Source organism: Bos indicus, chromosome 1 (assembly GCF_029378745.1).
Source record: "Bos indicus isolate NIAB-ARS_2022 breed Sahiwal x Tharparkar chromosome 1, NIAB-ARS_B.indTharparkar_mat_pri_1.0, whole genome shotgun sequence".
NCBI classification, from domain to species: Eukaryota; Metazoa; Chordata; class Mammalia; order Artiodactyla; family Bovidae; genus Bos; species Bos indicus.
In genome coordinates, this window is record NC_091760.1 from 133,273,904 (window position 1) to 133,288,652 (window position 14,749).

The window sequence follows — 14,749 nt, forward strand, 5'->3', positions numbered from 1 at the left end:
CTGTTTATTATTGTGTTCTTACTGTGTAGACAGAACAGTTGGATTTGAGTAAGGTAAAAAGGTTTCATATCAGTGAAATAGGTATCGTTTTCAAATTCTACTTTACATATCCGTTGTAATGAGACATGCTTATCTTCTCCATAAAGAGGGGGAAGTAAAATTTTGTTGTGAAAAAGAATATTTAGGTATAGCTCTTACTTTAATGAATACTTCAGAGTCATTTCAAAAGCACTGTCTAAAATCTAAGCCTTTTCTATATACACAAGTACATTTTTAGAATTCCATGGAGAAACAGACTCATATCTGAAAAAATATTTTGACATCTGAAAATAAAAGTTGACAACCAGTGTCAAAACTCCTTTTCAAGAAAATATTTTGATACTTGAAAATAAAAGTTGACAGCCAGTAATCATACTGTTTTTAGTAGTAGAGCTCATGAGAATTTAGTGTCAGTCTTACCTCATTCAGAAGTCCTCAGCCCATATAGACAGCTGCACTAAAGTTTTTGAACTGTGCTATATTTCCCTTACCCTGACTTTGTCTTTCATGTCTTTTGTTATCTCCGTCTTGTGATGATTACAGATCTCTTTCAAAAATACGCATGTATTTATACTTTGAAATTATAAATGAATTTGTTTAAATATGCTTTAAAATATACTAGAAAGAATGGTAACTTAAACATATGAAGTTTTATTATTATTGACTTCTCTTAATGAATTCCTAATATCAGCGTCTACTCTTTTTCTCTACCCACCTCTGTCCTCTTCTCTCCCTCTCATTCCCCTCTTCCCTCTTTTTTTCATTTCTCTCTCTCTCTCTCTCTCTGTCTCTCCCCCTCTTTCTCTTTTTCCTTCTAAGTTTGGAGACTTGAACATTTCCTTATGGAACTTTTACACTTCTACTGGAAAATGAGATTATGTTATTTTCCCCCACTGAAACTGAGCTCAACAAATTTAAACTTTACTCCACTCTAGAATAAAGTTAATGCATCTTTGTTTATTTTAGCGCTCATGATCTCACAAAATGGGATCTATTTGGTAATTGCTACAGATTATTGAAGACTGGAATTGAACATGGAGCTATGCCAGAGCAGGTAGGAGTTTATCATTATTCCTTCCATGTCGTTTTATTTATTTATTTGCTTATTTATTTTGGCTGTGCTGGATCTTAGTTGCAGCTTGCAACTCCATTGCAGGATGCATATGGGATTTAGTTTCCCAACCAGGGATCAAACACAGCCCTCCTGCATTGGGAGCACAAAGTCTTACCCACTGGACCACCAGCAAAGTCCTTCTGTGTCATTTTAGAAAGCTAAGCTTTTCTGAGATCATGTAGGATTATCAAAAGCCTTTCATGGAAACATAGTTGACCATGAAAGGCTTTTGATAATCCTACAACTCTTAAATGCAGCCACCTCCTTTGAGAATTATCACCTTAGTGATTGAGTGTTACAGATAGGTATATTTTACCTTCAGATTTGAACAGAAAAAAATAGAAAAAGTTTGCTATAATGTAGCAGAAGTTTAATATGAATAATTTTGAAGTAAGTATTGTTGCTCTTTTAGGGAAAATACCATTAATTAATCTAGAAGCAATTTCAAAACTTGATCAATGTAATATAATGAAAATTTCTGATCATGCGTGTTTCAGGCACTGTTCTAGGTATTGATAAGAGTAAGCCTTAGATATGGCTTAGTTTTTGTGGAGGAATCATAGTTAAATAAGTTTAGAGGCTTTTAGCAGATTTTAGACTTTTTTGTATTTATATGTAAGTTGGAGTGAAAAAGTGTCTTTAGTCTGAAAGAGATTCTGTCAGTTATCATACAGAGAATTAAGAATATAATACTTCTATATGAGAATTAAGTTGTGAGTTATTAATTAGCAATTATAATTATTGCTAATTAACAGTAACAATCTGTTGTTAAGAAGTAAGAGTTATTTTGTACATTGCAGACACTCATTCATATAGACCAAAATATTAATACTATCCCTGTGGTTAGGTACAGATGATGTTTAAGGGTGAGTTCATCCATTCCTGTTTTGGTAATATGGAATTCTTAGATGACACTTCATTATACTAAAGCAATAAGAATGTCAATAGATGTAACAATTAATTATTAATTCACATTAAAACTTAATTGCAGAAACCATGCTTTATTATTGCTATGATTAACTCTTAAGTTGTCTTTGATCTCCACTTTGTAGGCACTGTTAATAATAAATATCCCTGATTGTATTAGATGTTTTATTACAGTTTGTGCGAAAATGTTGAATATTTGACCCCTTGTTTGTTCTTCATTTATTGTTGACTCTTCCAACTTTCATCCCTTTTTATCTCAGACTTTTCAATAGCCTAAATGCAATTCACTGATACTCTAAGCTGTGCTTCAGAGTTGAAATGATAGAGTTAAGATAATCTTTTTTTGGTCTACTTATTTTCCTCAAGAAGAGAATAGGAATAGCACTTTGCTGTTTTATCTGGAGATTATAACTATGTCTAAATTTATTTTTAATTCTCAATACCATAATTTCTTAGTGGTCTTTTTAAATTTTATTTATTTATAATTGAATGATAATTGCTTTATAATCATTATCATTTTTTGTTTTAGATGTCACTTGTTATAGTCTCACAATATTTTTTGGTGATTATGCTGGTTTTCTGTTATTTATTTGTACTACATATGCATTATTTACCCCCATCTTATTTTAATTTCTTTGAGTAAAAGAACATATTTATGTGACATTTGCTTTAGCTTTGTTAACTTCTTAGACACATTCTTTAAACTCTCATCATGTGTATACATTTTGAGTACATCATTACTAGATTGTACTCATATTCATTTTAGCAATTAGAAATTATTTAGCATTTAACAGCTCTTAGAAACATGTCTTTAGATACCCAGTATTGAAAATCCAAAACGTGAATTCAGTCATTTCTTCATAGGACCGTGAAAAAAAAAAAAGTAGAAGTGTTAGTCGCTTAGTTGTGTCCAACTGTTTGCGACCCCATAACTGTAGCTTGCCAGGCTCTTCTGTCCATGAAATTCTGTCCATTCTGTCCATGAACTTCCCCAGGCGAGAATACTGGAGTGTGCAGCCATTGCCATGCAAGCTTGCTTTTTTAGATTCCAGTTCTGTTCCTTTCAGAATCCAAAATATATATCAAAAAACTACCACAGTGTGTACTATTATTAAACCTCAGTTATGCTTAACATTTTGAAGATAGACTAAAATTTATTTACCAGCTGTTTCGTGGAACTGTATTGTTCTTTTATGGTTGACTGTTCATTTTCTATGGTAACCATTTCAATGAGAAGTTTTACAGTCCCACTCTTTGAGATTAACTGAATTCTTTTTTTCCTTCCTCTTTCCATGATCTCATTTCAGTGCTATTTTAACTATTACAGTACAATATGTAAAACCAAATTTTAAAAAATCTAGCTGTTCATAAAATACGTTTTTAAAGTTGAATTATAAAAAAAGTTATAATAGAAAAATTAACTTGTTTCCTTCAGTTCATCAGCTATTTCCCATAGTTGCACACTCACGTTTGCACTTGCTGTGTCCCTCTTTCTCTCTTCTCCCCATATAATAATATGCATGTTAAAAATAAATATTAATAATACTCTAGAATTTTTCTCTAGCCCTGGATCCAAGTCATAATAATGCATTACATTTTTGTAATATCTTTGGTGTTTTTTTTTGGTCTTCTTTAAATCTGAATGGTCATTCTGGCTTGTCTTTTATGACATTTTGAAGAGTACAGACCAGTTATTTTATAGAATGTTCTCCATTTAGTTTTGTGTGATCTACATGTTTAGATTTAGATGATGCATTCTTGGCAGGAATGCTACACAAATGATACTCTGTTTTCAGTGAATCACATCAGGAAGCACATGACGTCAGTTTGTTCAGTATTGGTAATAATTAATTTTGATTACTTTAGTAAGTGAGGTCTGCCAAATAACTCCTGTGTAGAGTTGCCATGTTCTTTTTTAATGCGTAAGTAATCTGTGGGAAGATTCCTTAAGACTGTATACAATCCTGTTTCCTATCAAACTTTGACATAATAATTTGAGCATTCATTTATGATTTTGCCTGACTCGTTTATTACTATGATAGTCACAAAATGGTAGCTTAAGTGGTGATTTTCTTTTATTTTATATTTATTTGTTGGCCCTCCGTTGTAAGAAAGAGCTTTTCCTTACTCCCAATAGTTATATACTTATGTGTTTGTTCACTAATTTACCTTTTTAAATTTTAAATTTATTTTTAAAAATTTAGTAGCATAATGGACTTACGGTTTCCTGTTTTATTCCTATTCTGTTCATCTGGTTAAAACAGTACTATGATTATTTATTTTGGTGCTCAAATTGTCATAGATTTAGCCAGACAGAATTTCTTTCCAGCCTGCTCCTGTGTGCTTTAAACATCTTTTGGGGCATTAACATACTTTCCGGCTCAAAAATATGTTCCAAGGTCTGTTTAGGCCCCCCTATGCTAATGAATTCTTAACCTATGGAAAACATGAGACTGACTGCAACTCCTTGACACAGTAGTCATTAGCTCGTTTCAGAATTTATTGTAGTATTCATACTTTTTTTTTTTGGTAAAAAAAATGAAGGCAAAAAAAATTAAATATTTAAATTCTTCTTATCCTGTTTTGTATTTCTTATTAGTATGTCTGTAAGTTATCTAAAACTCCTCTTAGGCAATATCTAAGAAAAATTAAGTGTTAAAATTCTGCTTTAATACGTAATTCCAAGAATTATCTTACCATATTCTAAAAATTGAAAGCCAATAAAGAAAAATTCATAAGTTATTTTGGTAAATATTTGCTATATAACAATAGTGTGATTATACATATAAAAAAGGAAGTTAATCATGTCAGTAACTTTGGATCTTTCAAGCCATCAGTAATAGAAAATTTTAGTTTTGTGTTTATTATGTACAATGTACTGTTTTAAGTCTTTATATGCATACATTTGTTGAAGCCTCCTGACAACCCTATGGAATATACATCGTTATTCTCATTTTATTATTAAACTGAAGCAAATAGACATTAACTTCCCCAGAGCCTCATAACTGCTTCATACCTTCTTAAACCAAGCTTTTAAATTCTTTTCATTGTATTTTCATATTTTCTACTGCTAGTTTGCTACTACTATTTATAGTATCCCATGCCTTCTGATGTTTGTCCCATGTCAAACTCTTATTATTTTGCATTTTTATATTTTTTTCTGAACTTCTTTTGTATTGTTCTAGTGAGAATTATGGGGAGAGATTAGATGCTGATACTTTATCATTGTGAACTGAAAATCAACACCTTTCTTTCTTTTTTTTTTTAATTTTGGCTATGCTGAATCTTCACTGCTGCACAGGCTTCTGTATTTGCAGTGAGTGGGAGGGAGCTGCTCTCTAGTTGCAGTGCACGGGCTTTTCATTGTGGTGGATTCTCTTCTTGCGGAGCACAGGATCTATGAGTTTCTAGAAGGTTTCAGTAGTTGCAGTTCTAGACTCTCGAGCACAGACTCAATGGTTATGTGCATGGGCTTAGTTGCTCCTGCACATGTGGGATTTTCCTGAAACAGGGATCAAACTTGTCTCCTGCATTGGTAGGTGGATTCTTTACCACTGAGCTACCAGGGAAGCCCTCAACATATTTCTTTAGACATAACATAGTATATGAGGTTAAGTTTAATTTTAGTCAAGTTATTGCTTATGATTATAATAAAGCTTATTATGTAAATAATGGGACCTTGTTTTCTCTAGAAGTATATGGATGTAGTCATGCTTTCCTTGAAAGACTACATACTTATTTCATTGACTGGGCATAAAAATGTTTTCACTTACCAACTTCTTACTATTCTTTGGGCATGCCATATCAGAACTTTTCGGAACATCTTCACGACCCTTCCACACACATCTTCTTAATTCTGTGGTCCTTATTGACCAAAAATGTGTTTGAGTGTCAGATTCTGGAGGTATAAGGATATCTTGTAAGCAGTGTTTAACCTCAGGAGACTTTTGATCTTTTTAAAAATTCTACCTCCTTAAGTCTCTTCCTGTCATCATTCTGATAGCCCTACTGCCATTTCCTTAGTTTCATCCTTCATATCTTCTCTTGCAGATCATAGTAGTAGCTGCCTATTTTGTCTTAGTAACCTGAGTTTCATCCTCTGTCCAGTCTAGGTTCTATTCCAGTAATTTTCAACTATATGTGTGTGTCAGAAAATGTTATGGAGTTGTTTTGTTGTTGTTGTTGTTGTTTGTAATACTGACATACTTTCAAATACCGTTCTGAGAAAAAATTAGTGTGATCCTTTTGGAAGGTTATTTGTCAGTCTCTTATCAAAATTAAAAGTGGACATACCTTTCATTGAGCTTTAGTAATTTGAGGAATTTAGACTACAGGTATGTACTTGGACATAGGAACAAAGATATTCATTGCAAAATTACTTATAAAAATTTAAAACTTAAAATAATTTTAAATGTCCAGGAACAGAAAACTGGTTATCTATGGAAGGACTGTTTTGACTCTGTATAATACTGTGTAGTCATAATTAAAAGAGTGGGGTTGATATTATTTGTTCTATAATATTCTCTGTGAGAAGAAATTTTATGAAAAAGTCAAGGAACAGAACAATGTAAATTTAAAAGGATGATAAGATTTATATATACATGTTCCTTTTGATTGACAGACTATTTCTGGAATGATACATAAGAAATTAACAATGACTTTAACAGTGGCTTTATTTGTAGTGGTCACAAAACTTAATTTTAAGGGGGTAGGTAATTTAGGAGTTTGGGATTAACATATACACAGTACTATGTATAAAACAGATAACCAACAAGGACCTTCTGTAAAGTACAGGGAACTATACTCAGTATTTCATAATAACCTATAGGGAAAAGAATCTGAAAAATCTGTGTACACACACACACACACACACACACACACACACGTATGTATTACTGAATCACTTTGCTATATACCTGAAACTAACACAACTTTGTAAATCAACTATACTTCAATAAAAAGAAAAACAAATTATATTGTTACAAATTTTACCAGTATACTTACTGCTTTTTAAGTTTAAAAACCAGCTGTTTAAGACCAGTAGGGTAAAGGTATGGGGGAGGGGCAAGATAAGGGTATAGAATTGATACAAACTACAATGTGTAAAAGCCAGTTGTTTAGTAGTAAACACTGGCAAATGAAACTTTAGAAATATGTGCCATTTACAATAGCACCAAAAGACACAAAATGCTTAGGTATAAATCCAACAAAATATGTGCAGGGTATGTATACTGAAAACTATAAAACACTAATGATAGAAATCAAAGAAGATTTTAATGAATGAAGATATTTCGGGTTTGTGAATTACAAAGCTCTGTGTTGTTTAAATGTCAGTTCTCCCCAAACTGATCTTAGATTTAGCACAATTCCAGTTAAAATCTCAGCAAAATTTTTTTGTAGAAAGTGACAACTTGATACTAAAATTTATATGGAGAGGAAATAAAATAACCAAAAGAATGTTTTAAAAATGAATGAAGAAGATTCACTCTACTTGATTTCAAGACTACAAAAAGTTTTAGTGTGACATTGAAGAGAGGATGCTGCAGCTGCTAAGTCGCTTCAGTCATGTCCAACTCTGTGTGACCCCGTAGACATAAATAAATCAAAGGAACAGTATAGAGAATCCAGAGATAGACCCACACATATATGGTCAATTGATTTTTGAAAAAGGTGTCAAAGCAGTTCTTTGGAGAAAGGATGATCTTTTCACAAGTGATGCTGAAATGGCTGGATATCCATATGCCCCCCACCCCCCAAAAAAAGAATCTCAGTTCATTTACTTAACTTAAAATAGACCAGAGACCTAGAAATCGCAGCCTTCAGTAGCTGTGGTTCCTGGGCTCTGGAGCTCTGGCTCAGTAGTTATGTGCAAGGGCTTAGTTACTCCACCGTATGTGGAATCTTCCCAAAACAGGGATCAAACTCATGTCTCCTGCATTGGCAGGTGGATTCTTTACTACTGAGCCCTTCTATTGTTTGAATATTTTGCTTGAGTTTTTCAAGCTTACAATTTAAAAAAAAATTATATAGTATGCATATTGGTAATACAACAGTGGATGATCTCTCATTCCCAAAACACGTGTAGGATTTAGGAATCTCTCCTTTTTATTAAATAATTTTTGTCACTTTATAACACTATGATTTGCTTCCATGTTTGTGCTTTTCTTGCATTCACTCAAAAATATTACTGTAAACTCTACTCTTTGCCACATTGATTCTTACTCATTGTTATACAGTAAAACTGACTTGTCTTCCTTCCTATGTGAAGAATTTTAACATATGTATAGATTTATGTGGTTACCACCACAGTCAGGATGCAGAACAGTTTCATCATCCCCAAAACTTCATATTATCCCATCACAGTCATATGCTTGCACCACCTACATAGGACTGCTGGAAATCACTCATCTGTTTTGCATCACTATAGTTTTGTCTTTCTGAGATTTCCAAATAAATGAAATTTTATAGTATAAACCCTGAACATAATGCCTTTCAGATTAAATCAGGTTATTGTGTGAGTCAGTAGTTAGTTTGTTTTTACTGCTCATTGTTAGTCCATTGTGTAAATAATTATGTTGGTGAAAAAGTAATTGTGGTTTCAAGCCATAAATTTGTAATCATTATAGCTAGGCTCAAACAAGTCTTTATTATTCAAAATAGAGACCACTACAATCAACACATTTTTGCCAATGAGAAATAAATTTGTTTATTCCTGTAGCATAAAAAAATCCATGCTTCAGGGTTTCAAGAACTCTTGGAAAGCATTCTCTGCCTCCTGCTGGTTGTGGAAGCATTTTCCTTGCAAAAAGGTATAGAGATGCTTGAAGAAGTGGTAGTCGGTTAGCTAGAGGTCAGGTGAAAATGGAAAATGAGGAAAAACAGCGTAGCCCAATTAGTTCAACTTTTGAAGCATTGATTGTGTGACGTGTGGTTGGATATTGTCATGGAAAAGAATTGGGCCCATTCTGTTGACCAGTGCCAGTTGCGATTCTTGCAGTTTTCAGTTCATTGCTGAGCATGCTTCTCAGATGTAATGGTATCGCTGGGATTCAGAAAACTGTCGTGGATCGGACTAGTAGCAGACCACCAAAGAGTGACCATGACCCCTTTTTGGTGCAAGTTTCGCTTTGGGAAGTGCTTTGGGGCTGCTTCTTGGTCCAACCACTGAACTGGCTGTTGCCAGTTGTCATATAAAATCCACTTTTCATAACACATCAGAGTCCAATAGAGAAAGGGTTTATTGTTGTTGCATAAAATAAGAGAAGACAACACTTAAAAACAACGATTTTTTTACATTTATAGTCAGCTTATAAGGCACCCATTTATGGAGCTTTTTAACCTTTCCAGTTTGCTTCAGATGCCAAACGACCATAGAATGGTTGATGTTGAGTTCTTGGGCAACTTCTCATGCAGTTGTAACAGGATCAGCTTCAGTGATTCTCTGAATTGGTTGTTGTCAACTCCCGACGGCCACTGCGCTCCTCATCCTCATTCTCCTTTATGAAACTTCTTGAACTGCCACATGCTGTATGTCCGTTAGCAGTTCCTGGGCCACATGCATTGTTGGTGTTGCAAGTCATCTTTGCTGCTTACAACACATTTTGAACTCGAATAAAAAAATCGAATTTGCTTTTTGGGTAACATAATTTCCCTAGTCTAAAATAAACAGCAAGTAATAAGTCTTTAGCAAAAAAACATAAAGCAAAAAATGTGCATTAAAATGGTGTACAACATAACCACATTTATTTAAGAATGTATTCCAGTATCAAATGGCAAAGTTCAGCAGTGCAAAACTGCAGTTACTTTTGCACCAACCTATGCATCACTGTTTTTAGTCATTCAGTTGAAAATATTTGGGTTGTTTTCAACTTTTGGCTGTCACCAAAAGAGCACTGTAAATATTTGTGTAGTATTTTGTTTGAACATAAATTTTCATTTCTCTAAAGTATATTCCCAGGAGTGTAATTGCAGGGTTTTATGGTAAGTATATGTTTAACTTTATTAGAAACTGCCAAACCACTTTCCAGAGTAACTGTACCCTTCTGCATTTCTGCCAGCAATGTATGAAAGTTCCAGTTATTCTGAATTCTCATCAGCACTTCATATCATCAGCAATTTTTACTCTAGCCACCTGAGTAGATATGCATTGGTGTTTCACTGTGTTTTTTAATGTATGTTTTCTTAATGCTAATGATGTTAAACATGTCTACATGTACTTATTTGCCAGCCTTATATCCATTTTGATGAAACCATGTTGGTTATTAATTTTTACCTTAAAGGTTCTTTTTATTCATGTTAACCAAGTCCAAATATGATAAATAAAAAAAAACAGTTTGGGATATTAGAAGCACACTAGTATTAAGTTCAGTTCATTCTTTTGACATGCACTTGTCCACTAAAAAAATTTGATCATCCTTCCCCTTAAAGTGTCTTACAAACAGAAAAAAAGTAAGAGTCTTAGTTTATCCCAGTCATTATGTGTATTTTCAGAATTTTATTACTTTGCCAGGCAAAGGGGGAACATAGCAGGCTAGCGCCTCAAGAACTGTGCACCCAGGTTTTCAGAATTTTAAACATGTCCCGTATATGTAGATGATATATATTTACACATGCATATATATTACATAGAATTTTTCCCATTCTTAGTGTCATAATCATTTTTCCTATTATTAGTATCTTGTCAGATTTTATTTTCCAGGCAAATTCAGTTTTTCAAAACTTTAAACTTTCTAAGATTTTCTCTCTTAGTCTTAACTTACATGTAATAAATACAGTTCACCTTCATCTCCAAGATATATCATTAGTTATAGGTTGAATGATTCTCATTGATTCAATCTGCTAATCAAAGATAGAGCTAGCTCCTTTAAATAGATTAAAGTAATTATTTTTTTAAAAGGGCTAATAAAGAATTTTTATGTTGGTTAAGGTAATACTAGCTGCTATAATAATCTTAGTATCTCAGTGGCTTAACACAATAGAAAGTAATTTCTCACTTACATAACCATAAAGCACAATTACAGGAAGTAGGTGTCACTGCACAGCCAAGTCATTCAGAGACCCATGGTCTCCTGGATTGTTGGTATCTTGGCTGGCAGATAGAGATGGAAAGGATGAAGAAAGCAGTCCTGCTTCTTAACTAATTTTTGCACAGAAGTGTGCAGTATACATTACTGTGTCCTTCTGGGAACATCATTACCTTGTGCAAAAATGAGGTCAGAAGAGTAGGGTTGGAAGAAATTCTTGGGTCGGGAGACTAGTACTTCGTATTACTCAGTTCAGTTCACTTCAGTTGCTCAGTTGTGTCTGATTCTGCGACCCCACGGACCATAGCACGCCAGGCCTCCCTCCATCACCAACTCCCAGAGTTTACCCAAACTCATGTCCATCAAGTCGGTGATGCCATCCAACCACTCATCCTCTGTCGTCCCCTTCTCCTCCTGCCTTCAATTTTTCCCAGCATCAGGGTCTTTTCAAATGAGTCAGCTCTTCGCATCAGGTGGCCAAAGTATTAAGAGTGATGCTTCAGCATCAGTCCTTCCAGTGAACACTCAGGACTGATTTCCTTTAGGATGGTTGGATCTTCTTGCAGCCCAAGGGACATTCAAGAGTCTTCTCCAACACCGCAGTTCAAAAGCATCAGTTCTTTGGCACTCAGCCTTCTTTATAGTCCAGCTCTCACATCCATACATGACTACTGGAAAAACCATAGCCTTGACTAAATGGACTTTTGTTGGCGAAGGTCTCTGCTTTTTAATATGCTGTCTAGGTTGGTCATAACTTTCCTTCCAAGGAGTAAGTGTCTTTTAATTTCATGGCTGCAGTCACCATCTGCAGTGATTTTGGAGCCCCCAAAAATAAAGTCACCCATTGTTTCCACTGTTTCCCCATCTATTTGGTATTATTAAAAGATCCTTTCCAGAGTCAGAGCAGTGTTAGTCAAGAAAAGGCAGAAGGGCTATCCTGCTCCTAGGTTAGAATTATCATTTGGCTTTTTCAGTTTTTAATTGCTTGTCTTTCTTGTTTTACCTGTACTACAAAAAGGTGAAGTTGCTAAATAAAAATGACTTTCAGATTTAGGATAACATTGCTAGTTTGGGAGATAAAAATCAATATGACTGATGTAAAGCCTGGAAGAAAGAGTTCTGAATTTTCTTTTGAAGTGTGATCAACTACATTGTTACATAATTATAACTGTGAGAAAGTAAAATGTTTCCCAATCAATGAGAGTGAGCTTTTTATTTTAAAATAATACTGTGGAGCCCTTCTGAAGTAAACATATAATGAATACCATTGTATTGAAAATTAAAATGGGGATGCTGTATAGGTATTGAAGTGACCTGTTTCTTCTAAATCTAAGAAACTTGTGTATTACTTTGAAATACATTTTGAGTAATTCCTAGTATATAGGTCATAGAAATGTAGAATGAAAAGAAATATTTATAATGATTAGGATAGATATAACCAAAATTAAGCAGATCTTCAATAATACTTTTTTCCATATCTTAATTTCCCATTGATTAATGTTTTTTTGTATATCACTTTTCTAGTAATCTAACAATACAAATAGTTTCAAATTCAAGAAAAAGTTTTAAATCACACAAACCACTTCAATACTTTTTTATAAGGTAGAAGTTATCAGAGGGTGTCTCAGGACCAGAAGTGTACCATATTGAGTATCTTCTAAGTGTAGTAAGAGGATTTCTTTAGCATTAATGTTCATAAGTTGACGGTGTTTCAGTAAGTCTTGTTTCTAGCATTCTGACATAAATCAGGCATTTAATTATCATGTTTAATAAAACCTTGACATCTCATTAGTACTGTATGAAAAGCAGCACCAGTCATCCTTCTAATTCTGATGAGTTATTTTCAGAGCTGAGAAGATGCACTGGATCTGAAACCTGAAATTTTTAAAGTAAAACCAATCAAATTTCTACTTCCTGAAGCAGTCCACTTACTGATCTCTCTCTTGATTTATCTTATACATATATTCATTCTTATGATTTTTAGTCTATCTAGAGGGGAAAATAATAGAGACACTATAATAATGGAGTATCATATCTGATATGCTTTATTGCAATAGAGATCTATCATGTTTTCAAACAGAAATGTTAATAAAAGCCCTATCCAAAATGAAGTTTTCTTTTTTATTAATGTTTTTAATTTTTATTTTCCTAAACTCTACTGTTTGCCTTGCTGAAATATATGGGTAAATATTTTACAGAATAGGGGTTCAGTGCTAATAAAAAATGAAAAGGTGCTCATCTGCATTGATAATTAGAAAAATATAAATTAATACCACATTAAGATACTACTCATGCATAAAATAAAGTCACCTGATGTAAAAAATGTGATGACATCAAATGTAGATAAAAACATAGAGCCACAAGACCTGTCAAAGAATATTAGATATAGCCACTTTGGATAAAAATTTGGTACTATCTCCTGTAAAGTTAAATACACACATACCCAGCAATCCTGTTCTCAGAGCAGAGACTCTCAAAATGTGGTCCAGGGAGCCTGGGAGATTTCCAAGGCAGGCTCATAAGGTCAAACTATCTTCATACAAGAGAAAGATGTCATTTGCTTTCTCTCACAAGTGCAAATTGAAGTATTTGGTGTTGTATCAAATAATATCCACATTTATCTACAAACACTAATCTGTGACAGAATTTTCTTCATATACTTCAGTCATTAAGTTTTATATATGTTTATGCACATTTCTGTGTGAGTGTTACGAAAGTGTTACGAAGTTATGAAAAACTCTAAACAAATTAAATAATCATTTAAGTGTAACATTTGGATAAAAGTTTCTTCAATCTCTTCTTAAAAATTTGACTGAGTAAAGTATTTATGACAATGCATTTTTGTTTAAAGCATAGTGTATTGGGGTCCATATTTATTGAGATACATTATATCTGTATTCTCTAGATTGATTGGTTGGTTTGTCTTTTTAAACTAAATATTATTTTGTGCATTCTTATTAATTCTACAACTATTTGGACTTGAAACTTTATTGTAAGATAAAAACTATGATAAATATTATTCTCTTAATATTGTACAAACGTAAATTATGTCTCATTTGTTTGAATTTTTTATTTGATACAGATAGTCGTACAGGCACTGCAGTGTTCCCATTACTCGATTCTTTGGCAGTTGGTGAAAATTACTGATGGTTCTCCTTCCAAAGTAAGTAAGAGTTTCCGTAGGCAGAAGGATTATTACTAAAGTACAGTGATCTTGCTTAACTCATTATATTATTTTTATTACTATAATTTTAATAAAATATGTAATTATTGTTATCAATTCTTGTTTTATCCTAAACACACACATATATATATATATATATTTTACATCTTTGAAAGATAAACAGTTTTTCAAGCAGTAGCCACAGAATTGTATGTATACGTGAAGTTTAAATTCCTTTAAGAAATAACTGTACTTGAAACCAGAAGAGCTTTGATAGGTGATATGCTGTAAGAAAGAGAATAATATTGAAAGACAATAGTGTGTAGGTTTTAGTTCTGGCATTATGGTACCTTGGGGCCCAAACTAAACAAACTTGTTTGTGAACATTTTAAATCATTGGATAAAATTTTTTTTTTTTTAATTTTTAACTTACCCATGACCATGCAAAACAAAGAGAAAATACAAACCAGAACTTAAGTGAAA

At 33.2% G+C, this 14,749-nt stretch overlaps 1 protein-coding gene across 5 annotated transcripts in view; it reads left to right on the top strand.

The window, feature by feature from the left end:
- STAG1 (STAG1 cohesin complex component) overlaps positions 1–14,749 on the top strand; it is a 509,253-nt gene that overhangs the window by 453,205 nt on the left and 41,299 nt on the right. For all 5 annotated transcript variants that reach the window (XM_070770514.1, XM_070770470.1, XM_070770576.1 and 2 more), the window contains 2 exons: positions 1,006–1,093; positions 14,186–14,266. In XM_070770514.1, coding sequence (XP_070626615.1) covers positions 1,006–1,093; positions 14,186–14,266 — 169 coding nt within the window. The remainder of the gene's footprint in view (positions 1–1,005; positions 1,094–14,185; positions 14,267–14,749) is intronic.